At 50.2% G+C, this 14,076-nt stretch overlaps 1 protein-coding gene across 1 annotated transcript; it reads right to left on the bottom strand.

Moving 5' to 3' along the window:
- Window positions 1-320: 320 nt before the first annotated feature.
- On the bottom strand, window positions 321-13,551 carry INTS15 (integrator complex subunit 15). The gene is made up of 6 exons (XM_004440865.3): window positions 13,101-13,551; window positions 12,395-12,616; window positions 10,301-10,466; window positions 5,916-6,440; window positions 5,030-5,069; window positions 321-1,133 (listed from the first exon to the last, which is right to left on the bottom strand). The coding sequence occupies exons 1-6, from the start codon at window positions 13,290-13,292 to the stop codon at window positions 932-934; spliced, it is 1,347 nt and encodes a 448-aa protein (XP_004440922.1). The 5' UTR covers window positions 13,293-13,551; the 3' UTR covers window positions 321-931.
- Between the last annotated feature and the right edge of the window lie 525 nt (window positions 13,552-14,076).

Genomic DNA, 14,076 nt, shown 5'->3' on the forward strand with positions numbered 1-14,076 from the left:
GAGCCCAGCGACATGGGTACTGATATCTTTCTTCCTTCCCAAAACTAATAAATGAGAACTCAAAACACATACCTTCCAACTGCATACTAGAAAAAAAACTCCTGAGGGCTGTGTTTTGCACCTGAGGGAAGAGAACCATACCTGAAGCAAACAGACCCCAGACGCCTGCCCAGGGCGGGGACGCCATCCTCCGTGTTTTTGTCAAAAGGAGTGGCTAAAATTGTCTTCAGTCTCTTTACCATGATCACTGCAGACTAAGGAGGAAACCACTGTGGCTCATATTTACTAAGCTTTTAAAATACATTCCATAAAGTCTATAAAACTGTTTAGAAAAAATTTATTTGAACATATGAAAGGAAAATTTAGAGACCCCAATAAAACAGAGAAGTTCCTTTCCTCAGTGATGAGCACAGTCCTCACGGGTTTCCTTGAACAGTGCCCAGTGCCACCTGTCAGCTTTCAGTCACAACGTTGCAGCTTCGAGCTCACGGATCTATCCAAGTGGCCTGTGGTCACGGCAGGCACACCTCCCCTCCACAAGGAGAGAAGCCAGACAAACGGACTTGCACATGCTGATTCTCACATCCTTGCTCTGGAAGCACAGGCTCAGAGCGTGTGTCTGAACTGACACACGAGACAACAGGCTCACAGAACTGGCATCTTTTAAAGACACCCACATCACTCCACAGAGGGCTGGACATTTTTCTTTTCATCTATCCAATCTGGACTTTTACGAATGTGACTAGGTAGGAGGCACCTGGACCGCGACGTCACAGAACTTCCGCACCAACACAGTTCCCGGTGAGGAGGGGCCGCCTGGCTGCCTCTCAGAGGTCCTCTTCTACAGGGTCAGTCGCCCTTTCCCTGGAAGGCTTCCTCCAACACCGGGCGCAGAAGGCACACTGCCACTCGGCGGTACGAGGGCGCCGGCCTAGCGGATGGGCCTGAATGGAAACGTCATGCCTGAGATGAAGGTGTGCCCGGGGTGTGTGGGCAGGGCGGGGTGGGCGGCCGGGTGGGCCGGCACGGCCCCGTAGCCCAGCGGGGGCGTGTGGATGTGAGGGTAGAAGCCAGGGGGAAGTGCTGTGTGTGGCGACTGCTGCACTGGGCCCGAGATCACCAGCTGGAGCAGGCTGCAAACACAAGGAGAAGGATTAGGACGTGTGGACTCCAGTGACAACGTTCATCTGATACATGGCAACGTTCATCTGATACATGGCATCGGGGCTGGCCCTGTCTACCTCTGGGCTTGGCACCACAGGGGAGAGGAGAGAAGGCCTGGACGCCATGGCGGCCCTCACACATGTGCTAGGAGAGGCACCAGATGCAGGCACAGAACATTCAGGTTTCCAGATGGGGACACTTCGAGCTGGTGTCTGGGGAGGAGCAGGAGGTGCCTTGGAGGTGGGAGGGTTTAGACTGGGATCTGGGCAGAGGAGAGAGGAGGGCCAGCAATGGGAAAAGCCAGGATCCTGCAGGCGACGAAGCGGAGGGAGGGCCCTGAAGGAACCACAGGTGCCCAAGAAGGGAGGGCCTGCACCCGGGCCTGCGGTCCACAGAAGCTCGGGATGCAGGCTCACGTCTGTGGCTCGGGAAGCACTGCAAGTGGACAGCTGTTCCAGCCTCAACCATCTACACTTAGGAGGGTCGAGACTGAGGCACCACAGCAAACAGGACAGCAGGTCAGTTTTCTCAGTCATTCTTAACGACTGAGTCCTAACTGGACTCCAAGAAAAGCCGCCCAAAAGCTGGCCTTCCAGATGAGCCTGACATGGAGAGGCCACCCTCAGATGGCCCAGGCCTGGACCCAGCCCCACCCACCTTCAGGGGTCCCCTCCCCTCCCACTCTGCGCCCAAGGAGCTTCAGACCTTCCTGCTCACTTGCTCCTTGACTCCGGAGCGGCAGCCTCCCACTGCACCCACGCCCCCCGCTCATCACACCCGGGGCCTTGGCGAACAACCTCGTGTATCCATTGTTCCCTCCCCAGCTCCCTCCACCCCGAGACGCCCTGGAGCCCGAGGTGCTGCACGCCTTCACCAGCCTGCATTCCCCTCTCTGTGGTTCAGGACATCAATAGCCTTCCTGTCCCAGAAATCCCCTTCCGTCCTGAATTCAGTGTCATTTCCAATGTGGTTCCTTCTGAAACTCCTTGAAGAGTTTCCTCTCATTAGCCTCGTCCTTTCTAACTCTGCTCTCCCCTCCCAGCATGATCAGCAGAGCTCCTTAACCTTCTCGCTTTCCAAGGACTCAGGCTGCCCACATCCTGCTGTCAGCCTGAAATAACCAATTCTCCCGGTTCTGTCCCCAATCAGCCCTCCCCTCTTCAGGACTGAGGCCTCCTCTCTGCTCTCCTAGCCTCAACCCAAGGCTGTGGCTCTGCTGGGTCCTGTGCCTGGTGTCCACATGCCTGTCTCTCCACATCACCAAATCCCACCTGCCAGGTCCTGTTCACGCCCATCATTCGCCCCTCAGCTTCCTGGTCCCACAATGCCGCACCTTCCCTGCACGTGACAGCCCACCCCCCAGGTCACCTCACCCTTGGGCGCACCCTGACTACTGTCAGCCTGCTACCTGGAGCTCTCAGAGAGGGGGCTAGGTCTTCTGCAGACTGACCCTCACCCCCTCCCACCCCCAAGGACAAAGCCTGGTGTCCAGAGCCCAGAAGGCAGGCTCAGGCAGTAAATCGAGGGCATAAAGAAAGCTGGTGCCTTCGAGTGGCCTGAAGGTCTTCTGAGCCTCTTGTCACTTACATTACTACTTTTTCATAACTCTAGGTGAGAAATTCAATCAAAATAAGCAAACAAATAAATAAATCGAAGGAGGGAGCATTACAGAGGCAAAATTGAGGTCACGTGTTTGAACCTGCACATTCTGCCAGAGATAGGAGTTTCAAAAAGTCTCTAGTCTAGTCGGAAAGACAATTAACACAAAAGAGACCATCAGAAATCAAAGCAGCATTCCAAGGGACCACGTGTCCTCTCTCTTTCCCCACATCAGTGCCAGGCTGTCCCGGGGAGGAGAGGCAGCCACAGGCTCCCGGAGGGGGGACCCAGTGGGGGCTGTTAAGAAGTTCCAGAGGGATTCCAATGGGGACCCCTAGTTACAATACTAAGATGATTAAGAATTTATACCCTATCGTTGTTTTAATGCCCTGAAAACATTAAATGAAAGCTGTGCACAAAGGGAAATATTACAAAGGCGGGGAAAGGTGCCAACTTATACTAACAATGTCCTCAGATGCCAGGCAATTTTCTTGGAGCCCAGAAAAAAAAAAAGTGAAGAACAGTGTGGGCTCCTGAGGGAAAGGTGGCCCACTGGACGAGCCGTCCATTCTGTTGATACAGTATCTCACGCAGGACCACTTCGTTCCACCAGAAACCACTCCGCTCCACCAGAAACCACTCCGCCTGCTCGGTTTTTGTATCTACCCAGACACCTTACCGAAGCTTCCCCTGCAGAGCTGGACTCAGAGTCCCCCAGCACAGCACGAGGACGCCAGCCCTCTGGCTGCAGCTGCTCTCACCACCAGCCCGTGAACTTGCATCTGGCCAACGCTTTGGCCTCAAATGATGCATATTTCTGTATCAGCCACACCTGCCCAGACTTGCTGGCCCTGACAGAGCTGTGAGCACACGCGGTGCAGTGGGGCCTGGCTGGCTCGCTCGCCCTCTGTCCACACTGCCTGCCAATGCAACGCCAGCCCTGGAGCCCCACTACCCCTACTGAAGACCAGTGTGACTGTCTGAAGAACATTAATCCCCCCACCAACCTAACCGGGTTGTTTTGATTGCTGTAAACCCTGTCCCTGTGCACACTGCAGGGTGCAGGGGTCTGCCTTCAACTACAAACATTTCCTCACACGGTACCACGATTACCATTTTTAGTGGATACACCATGTTGGTGATGTATCACTACTAACTGACTAAGTATCCCCATGCTATAAGATAGTTAGGTCACTTCCAGTTTTTTTTTTTTGCTACTAATAATAGTGGATTTGCATGAAACACTTTTGTGCACATAGCTTCTTGCTTCTTGGATTCAGTGAAATTAATTAGATTAAGTAAAATTCCTAAGTTATGAAAATAATAAGAGTGACAGCAGCTAACACTTGTTACATACTTACTATATATACACCAAGTACTAAGTGCTTTCTGTGTTCTGACTCATGGAATCCTCACAGAAATCCTACGTGGGGGTTAGGGGGGCCGGAGGAGGCAGGGGGACATGAGGCAGTACTATTGTTTTCTTGATTTTACAGAGAAAACGGAGGCAATGGGAGACAAGGAACTTGCCCAAGGTCATGCAGACAAGAAAGAGCAAGGCTGGAATTCTTACCAGAAGCTTTGTGACCATATAGTTCTTGTTTTTCACCACTATTGTCACTATTTCCCCCAAATTATGACAATAACCACCATTTATGGAGAGATTCCCACGTGCCACGGACCATACTGAGAAATTTACAAACACCTCCCCACTGAATCCTCCCTACAACCCAATGAGGCAGGCGATATTACTGCCCCCATTTTACAAGGGGGGAAACTGAGGCTCAGAGACAGGTGAAGAGACTGCCCAAGCATCACAGAAACCACAGAAAAAACCGCGCTCAGAACGTGGTCTGTGCCACATGATGCCAAAGTGCTAGTGTAACCAACAAGCTGTGGCCTAGAGCTGTGGCTCTGCAGTAGGTCCCAAACGGCTGTGCCACTCACGTCACCAACAGTGCGTGTGCACCGACATCCCCACCAAACATATGTGCGCTGATTTAGTGAGCTGTGAATGACACTCTGAGTTAGCAAGACGGCCACTTTTTCACCTGTTTGATTCCCTCTCTACTTGGGCTTCCTCTCACATGGGTTACCCTACTGTATCTGTCCCCCACTTATCATCACGTCCTTAAGGGGCGCCTTATATACAGAAGCTCTAGATCATGCAGACCAGCTCTCCCCAAGGAGGCCAGGACAAGGGGTCCACTCGCCTCGCACCCCCCCACGTCCCCCACCCAGCAAGAAGCCACGGGAGGGCACTTACTTATTATGGGGCAGCCTGGAGCACAAGGTTCTCAGGTCATCTGAAATCAAGGAGGTACAGAATTAAGGAGCAGACTGGAGACAACAAGGTGAAATGTTCACTGCCATTCTTTTCAAGGATGCTAGCAACATAGCAATAGTGCCTCAGACTCCATTTTCCTAGCGTCATTTAGAAACTGGGTTCTCCTTCTTCAATTTTTGTTTTAACAAAGCAGGCCCCAAACAGAATACATCACTCAGGAAAGTGGGCAGTTCTGTTGGCAATCGGTCAGATGCTGGGAAAGGGCCCAGAGGCAGGGCTCTCACTAGGCAGATCAGATGTCCACGGCGCTAAGTGGGAAACCCACCACCAGTGACCACACCTGGGGCCACTGGCAACCTCTGCGAGCCAACGGTTACAAAGCAAACACAGCATGTCATTAGCATCAGATCATCCTCCTGGGCGAGTTCACACTGCAATGCAGGAGGATTAAGGAACACTCAAAACCAGTGATGGGAATGTTTTATGCCTTGATTGGGCAGTGGTCACGTGAGTGTATACATTTGTCAAAACTCATCAAACTTTGCACTTAAACCTATGCATTTTACTGCATGTAAATTATGCCTCAATAAAAAAGGACTACAGAAAAAGAAAACAAGATTCCCTAGGAGGACAGATACTAAGCTACTATCCACACTCTCGAGGAGTCCAGTCCTGGGCACAACAGCCAGGAGACAGACGGACGCCATGGTCAGAGTGCTCTGCCTGGATATTTCTGCGACTTCCGCCCTCTTCCCTGTGTACACTAAGAGGAAAGAAGTCCTAAAAGAAGCAGAAAACAGTATTTGTCCAGGAGCTCCTATTTTCTTCCCACCCCCAGGAAGGCTCGGGCCAGAAAAGCACCCACCTCTCGTGCACAGCAGGGCTCCAGAGGCCATGGCCACCTGCAAAGCCTGCGCGAGCCGGTCCAGAGAGAGCTCGATCTCCTGGGAGGCGTTGAGGGGGTTCAGTTCATCCGCCAGTCTGTTGATCTCCTCTACCAGCGGCACCATGTGGTCAAACAGGATCAGCCCCAGGCGTCCGTAAAGGTTCTTCTCAGTTAGGTGGACCTGGAGCATCATGAGAACCTGCAGGACGCTGAGATGGAGCTTGGAGTATAAGAGGTGGGAGTCTCTGTCCATCTCTCCTGAATCCTGGGTAACTTTGGCGGTGACATGGCCGTTGGATAAGGAGGGCTTCTTCTTCCTTTTATAAGCCAGAGGGGCCTTCACACACCAGCGGATCAATCCAGTGAGCGGGGTGAGCTCTAAAAATCCTATTGGGAGATTGGCTGCAATTGGGGTATTTAAAAAAGTGATGAGAATCAACCTCGGGTCCTCAAAAATCCAGTTGACAATCATTTCGAGCAAGTCCAACGGTGGGATGAGATCATCTGCAAACAAAGACAGGTTAGGTCAGGAGGGTTTTTAGCCCCTGTGACAGAGTGGACAGCGGGGAGATAGACCCCTAGGTTCACAGTACTCACCCTGATATTCAGACTATTGACTTCTTTGCTTATCTGTTCCTGTCCCCTTTCCTAGAACATCCCCTCTATAAGGGCTGGCACTCTTGTCTTATCCAGTGTTTATCTCTGATGCCAGGACTGTCCGGCCAAGGTAGGACTCAAGAAATAGTCATGCGCCACTTAATGATGTTTTGGTCATCAACGGACCACATATACGATGGTGGTCCCACAAGATTAGTACCATAGAGCATAGGTATGTCATAGGCTATCTCATCTAGGTTTGTGTAACTGCACTCTGTGATGTTCGCACAACGACGAAATCGCCTAATGACACATTTCTCAGAACATATCCCTGTCAAGTGACACATGACTGTATTTGTTAAATCAACAATTCCCCAGAACTGTTATGTCTTGAAGAAAGTTCATCCTACGTGTCAATTGAAATAAAATTCCACACTTGTTATGTCCAAAACTACCACCACACTCATCCTTTTCCTTGTGAGTAGGTTTCATTCCTGCGTTTGGTGTCTCCTCGTGGTCCAACCCCAAACCTGGAACCCTTGTCTAAGCAACAGCCTGACCTCCTGTGACCCCTGAGAACTCGCATGTTCTAGGGCCTAGACAGAGAACACTAATAATAAAAACACACTGACATTTATTTTGGGCTTACTATGTTCCAGGTACTGGTCTAATTCGTTTACACAGGTGAACACATTTAATCCTCAAACAAACCCAGAGGAAACTGAGGCAAAGTGATGTTAAGTAATTTCCCCAGGACTCATCAAAAGTAAGTGGAGGGGCTCAGATCTGACCCCAGGTGGCCTAGCTCCTAACCACCAGGCTATACTGCCCATCCTGGGATCAGCATGCAATGCCCTTAGGCTGGCTGTGCACAGAAGTGGGTCCCACCTCCTGTCTCTGGGACTGTGCACCCCTCAGCTCACGGAAAAGCTAAGGATGACAGGCTGCTGATGTCCAATAGCCAAGGCTGAGGAAGGAGAGCATGGGGTCAGAGAGACACATGTGGGTGTGAGGTTCCCAGCAGCTCTTTCTCAGGAGACACAGGCCGTTTCCCAAGATTATGCCTATCTATTGTTTCGGCATTAAACTGCTGCCCTCTACCATTCTGATATGAAATGACGGCAGCGGTAGGCAGCAGCTGTCTACCATCCTTACCTGGGAAAACAAACAGCAGGCAACCCTGCATCCAGCCCCTTGATCCCCCGGAGACGTTTCTGTCTGGGAAATGCCAGTCTCAAGCCCACTCCTACAGCAGACTCTCTCCCCACCACTGCAAAGGCAGTGTGTGCACACATGCCCTGTGTGTACACGTGAGTGTGTACTTGACAGTGAATAATCCCTATGACCTTCCTACCCAGAGACCCAAGTTCCCTGCAGAATTCGGGCAGGAGGAGGTTTTGTTTGGTTAGGGGAGCTTCTTCCTTTTTGTGGTTTTAGGGCAGACTCCCCAAGAACGCTCCCCTGTTACCAGAAGTGCCCAAGAGCAGCACCTATCACCATTCTGAAAGCAGACTCCGGGCCCAGCTCTCTAGGGCCACTGCTGCGTGCCCAGTGATCTCCATATCTCCAAACTCGGCAAGCTGTGTAGGTTAAATATGTACAGCTTTTTGTAGGTCAATCACACCTCAGTCAAGTGGTGTGAAAAAAAAGAAACCACTGACTGGCAATATCAGATTGGCAAAATGGCTTAAGAGAAAAATCCCATGTCTCACATCCATTCTAGAATGTTAGTGGTATTCTCTGAACATTATTTTCTTCTACATATGGTAATTAACTCATTCCCAATGTTAAGGTCAATTTCTGTCCTTGTTGGCCTGGAACAACTGATGACTGAAAGGGCAACTATGATGCTATAAACTGGGTTTAATTAAATCTTTCCTTTTGGAAGACAAAAGGCCTGATCCCAGCTGTTAAAAGCTCTTAGTAGCCTTTGCAGGAGAGCGCCAGGGAAAATTCCACTCCAGCAGCAGGCATGGCTCGACAAGACCTGCCTCCTATTCCAGTGGCAAACCGCCAGAGAAGAAGTAATAAGTCAGAGTGTGAACAAGATATGCACTTGAATGTCACACCACGTCCACACTAACTTTTTCTAGAGAATGAAAAAGTCTAACGGCAAGAAAAAAAAGTTACAAATAAAAGGAGAATCAAATGTAATCAGGGTGCTGGCAGGAGACCAATCCTGGACTGAACAAAAACGGACAATACTGTTGCAGGCCCTCGACCTGCTGGTTTAGCTCTCAGACCGGGATAAGGAGACGGTCTGTTAGCCCTCTGAGCAGCAAGAGCCAAGGGCAGAGAAGGGGGAACCCGAAACAGAAAAGCCGGCTTTTTGAGTCTGGCTCTGCACAGAAAGCTGCTCACCGGGGCGAGGTCCACAACTTCCCCATATGGAAAACAAGGGCCACAGCCCATGCCCAGGGGCCACTCGGGCTGTGGGGGTCACAGAGGTCACAGGTGTGGAAGGACTCAGTGCACTGGAAAGCCATGCTGGTCAATCCATGTTCCTTGGAACCCACCCCCGGGGGAGGAAAGTGGGCAGCAGAGCCCAATGGGTGGGGTCTGAGACCCCCTGCCCCAATTCAGCCAGAGCTGGTCAACTTCTATTGGTTTTCTTTATTGACAGTCTGCATAAAATGATCTGACCAGAGGGCTCTGCTGCTGGGCAGGGACAAGGGACATGGGCTTCTCCCAGCTGAAGTCAAATACCATCTAATGGCCACCTGGAGGACCTCTCCTGGCAGCTTGTTAAGTCTCAAAAACATCATCGACAGTAGAACTGACGTGTGCATCCTAGTGTGAGGCACTGAGGACACATCACTACCTAGCTAATACTGTCGCCAAAAATGTTTAACTCGAATCTTTTCATAAGGAAACAATCAGACAAATCCAAATTGAAGGACATCCTGCAAAACAACAGGTCTGCTGAGCTCTTTAAAAAGTCAATGTTGTAAGAAATTTTTTTAAACCCTGGCAACTGTTCTAGATTTAACAAGACCAAAGTGACATGACAACTATGAATAACGTATGATCTCTGATTGCATCCTGAATTCTCCTGATCCCCCAAAGGAGGGAAAAAAGCTGTAAAAGACATTATTAAGACAATCAGGGAAATATGAACATAGGCTATACGTGAGATAATGGTATTCTGTCAATATTTAATTTCTTAGATGTGATAACGGTATCATGGTTATGTAAGGAAACATTCTTGTTCTTAGAAGTTACATGCTTAAGGAGCTGGTACGTGATATTGGCAACAAACTTTCAGTAGTTCAGAAAAAAAATATCTGCAAGTGTGTGTGTGGAGAGAGAGGGAGAGAAAGAAAGAGAAGGGGGAGAGAGAGAGAATATACAGCAAATGTCCATAACTGGTGAATCTAGGTGAGAGGTATATGAATGTCTGTTGTAATATTCTTGCAACTTTCCTGACGTTTTTTGAGATTTTTCAAAATAAAAAGTGAGGGCTGAAAAAGCAAGTCATGTCTGAAGGAAAGCCACATCCCTCCGACACCAGACCCTAGCTTTCAGGCTATCTGCCACTTGGACCACTCTCAGTCAGGTGACTGGGAATCACCAAGGAAAGCTCCCTGTTAGCAAATTCCAGAAGCCGAGGTGGCCCATTCCTTTAGCTTTCAGCCTAAAATAAAACACAAATTCCAGAGAAAAAAAGGCCAAAGCGTTCACTGGACATTTCACCTGGGTGTCCAGTGGAAATAAAACCGGCAATCAGCTGAAGCTTCTTTGACGGCAACAACCCGCTTAAAGCTTACCTGACGATAGGTCATAAAGCGCAGTGACGGAAGTTATGAACTGGCAGCAGAAGCGAGGGCTCGCACTGAATATCTGCTTCAGCGTCTGAACAGATCCTGGCACCAAGCAGCAGTAGTCATCCACGAGGGCCCTGGCTAACCTCACACAGTAGACCACAGGCGTCCGCTGGAAAGAAGCCACGGTCATGTAACTATATGTGTCGTGAGCTAGTAGATGAGCAACTATGTACATATGGTGAAGGCCACCAGAACAGGCAGAACCACTTCCAAGAAAAGAAAAAGATGTTCACAGCTTACTTTGAAGCAGGGATTGGCAAACTAAAGCCCACAGACCAAATCCATCCCGCCACCTGTTTTTGTAAATAAAGTTTTATTGAAACACAGCCCTGCTCATATGTTTGCCTATCGTCTGAAGCTGCTCTTGCACTACAAGGGCAGAACTGAGTAGTTGTGACGGAGACTATCTGACTCACGAAGCCTAAAATATTTACTATCTTGCCCTTCATATAAAAGGCTTTGAAGTTTACTTAGCAAAGATCATTTCTGACTTCAGGTGAAGAAATGACAATTTTTGTGACCCTACAGGTGAGACTCTTAAGGCAAAAATGAACAGTTGCTACCACTTTCAAGAGCTTCAGAAGAGTGTGTGAACTACCACGATTTAGAGCAGGACACTCTCAACTTACAATCCTATTCTCTTACAGGCTTTCTATTATAGGTTTCTATAATTCTTTCGAATCCTACATCATCACTCTCCTCTGCCTTTTTCCCTCCCACTCAGATGCCCATCTGTAGCTACTGCCACATTCAACAGCTGCTCAGGATGCTATAGTTCCAGGCCCCCAACGTGGCCTGCAGGGGAATCTGAGAGGAGATAGAAGGCCACATTGTTCATTCAGGCTGAAATCTGCCCCCACAACACTAATCCAGCCATCTCTACCTTTCCTCAGGAGGAAGCTGCAGCCCCTCGCCCCAGTGTGGCAAACCCTGACTCAAACCACTCAGACCCTTTCTTGTCGCTGACATCTGCTCATTTAGCCAGCACAGGAGCATCGTGAGAGATAAATGGAAAATTATACTATGAATTAGAGGATGCTAAACTTGACTCCATTAGGTTATCAAGGGATAGAGGTAATCCTGAGGTTAAATATAACACACATGTTCAAGTCAGATGCCCCAGAAATCGGACTGGTGAGAATTAAGGTACAGACTCCACTGAGATTTACCTATGTGCTATAAGGAACACTACACATAGAATAAAAAAGAACATATACCTCTGTTAGCCAAATTTTAAGAATAAACAAAATTACAAGAAAAACATTTAATTAAATTGAAAAAAAAAAAGACTGTATTTGGGAATGAAGCAGGTTTGTGAAACTGAACATAGTAAACTCCGTATGCTTAGCTGAGGATCACATTAATCAAAATTTTACTGATTACTCAAAGTGGATTATCAATTTTTCAAAGACTTTGACTAACAAAAATGTAAAACAAAATGGATCTTCCAAAATACCATCTAACACGAAACCTATTGTAAATATACATTTTTTTCTTTGGATATTTAAAAACACTCTAGAAGGTTCTTATGTCCATATCCATTAGAAGAGTCATCAACTTTGCAATGTCACGTGGAACAGTGCAAAACAACTCACATGCTTACTGACCTAACTGTATAGAAAACAAACATTACCACAATTTGACATATAACCATCTTTTCAAAAAAAATCCTATCTTTGAGGCTGCATGCATACCTGTTTTCAAAATCATACCTTATCATTTTCACCTAAGAAAAAGGATTTTTCACTTGTTCTGCAGATAGTGGCTGCAGATTTTCTTTTTAAATTCATTTAAAATTTTTTTTGAAGAAAATTTAAATTTTCTTTTTAAAATTCATTTACCATTACAAACTGTTTTCTCAAGAACTGTTACTACCTGTATGTAAAAATAGGACTGACACATCAGCACACAGGGTAGTGACAATCAGGAGATAAGACATGTGGAAAAGACCTCTCCCAAAATCCAATTAAATGAAAATTCCTGACAGTAAACTCCTCTTCGGACACTCTCAGGAAAAGGCTGTTTCTAGAGAAGTACCTGGAGCCAGGAGGCTGCACACTCCAACACTGGGATTCGGCACACTGCCACTGCCATGGAGACCAGTTTTCCCAACAAGTTCATCCGGCTGTCATCGGCTTTGTTCCCTTGGGGGCTGAAAAGGGAGGAGAAAATAATCTGCCGGACAGAGTCCTTGGTTTGCTCCTGGAAATAATTGCACATGATTTCAAGAAGTTGGAGCTCCTGAAGTGAATTCAATCTCTGTAAAACAAACCCAGGAGAAGCGACAAGAAATTTGGCTGTAACGTGTTTATTAATTCAAACAGTAAAAAAACAAAAAATATACTCTTTTCCCCGGGAGAACTTTTCACCCCTCTAAAGCCCAGGTCCCAGGGAGTAGCACTCCACTGTTAATCTCATCAGCCATCATCATACATCATCCTGGGGGACTCAGGATGACCTCACAGCGCTTTGAGACTCTCCATAACAGCCTTTAGTGCGGCTCGTGGGCAGTCCGCAAAGTCTCTTCCTTTTACACCCTTGAGACATGGCTGTCATAAGCCCGCAAAACAGACACTCGGCTGAGCAATGCTCAGGACTCAGGACAAGGTGGCTTTTGCCTGCTGCTGCTGAAGGAGCACGGGCGTTTGTGGCTTGGCACACACTCGTCACCGAGGGGGGAAGAGGGGGCCGGGGGGTATGGACTCATCGGGGACGCGGTGTGGGCAGCCGCCGCCCGCCGCACCTTGGGCTGCGCGCCGCGCTCCTTGGGCACCTGGAACACGAACTCCTCGAGCAGCTCCACGGGGCCCTTGTCCACGATGGGCAGCGGCGCGCTCTGCAACTGGCTGCTGAAGTAGATGTCCAGGTGGTACAGCACCTCCTTGGCGGCGCTCAGCGCGTCGCGGCGCAGCAGCGAGTGGCGGATGTCGCTCATGGTGCGGCCGCGGCGGCCCGGGGCCCCGGGAGCGCGTCGGGACTTCCGCCCCGAGCCCCGCGGACGCGCCCGCCGCGCTGGAGACAAAGAGGCCACGACCCGGCCTCCGCCGCCGCCCCGGGCCTGGGCCGCGGCGCCCCCCCGCCGCCCGCCGCCCCGCACTCGGGCCCGCTCAAGAGGCCATCGCCGCAGCCCCGGCCAGCAGGTGCCCAGGTGTGCGACTGCGGAGCCAGCGACAGCCGCGCAAGCCCGACGCCGCGGAGGGAACGGCGAGGAATGCCGAGCGCGGCGACGGCGGCCCGCAGGGGCCAAGCGCAGGCCGCGGCGAGGGCGCGCTCTCTGGAGGGCGCCACCTGGCGGCTCGGCCCGCGCGCTGCCGCGGCCCGAAGTAGGCCCCGCCCCCCCGGCCACGCCCTGTCCCCGCCAGCCACGCCCCAGGCCACGCGACGGCCTTCGGGCCTGGGGCCGAGTCGAGAACCGCCCAGCGGGGGTGCCACACCCACCAGTGAACGCTCACTGGGTCTCGCGCTCCCCCACCCCAGCCGCAACACATGCCAGAGCTCCCCTTCCTTTGCGCGGCGTTGGAAGCCTACACATTTGATTTCCCCCCATGCTTTGGGGCGGTGATGTAGGGCCCTGGCTGAGGCCTCGGCAATTCATCTAAAGATTATGTCTATTCTGAACTCACGGGGCTGCAATGATAAATGATGCTCCCCTACCCCTGACTCCCAGTGCCTGTCCCGAATCCCTGTACCCCAATCCCCTCCAGAGTGGCCTGGCCCAG

The sequence above is a fragment of the Ceratotherium simum genome, chromosome 26 (genome assembly GCF_057802395.1).
Source record: "Ceratotherium simum simum isolate JZ-2026a chromosome 26, ASM5780239v1, whole genome shotgun sequence".
Lineage (NCBI taxonomy): Eukaryota > Metazoa > Chordata > Mammalia > Perissodactyla > Rhinocerotidae > Ceratotherium > Ceratotherium simum.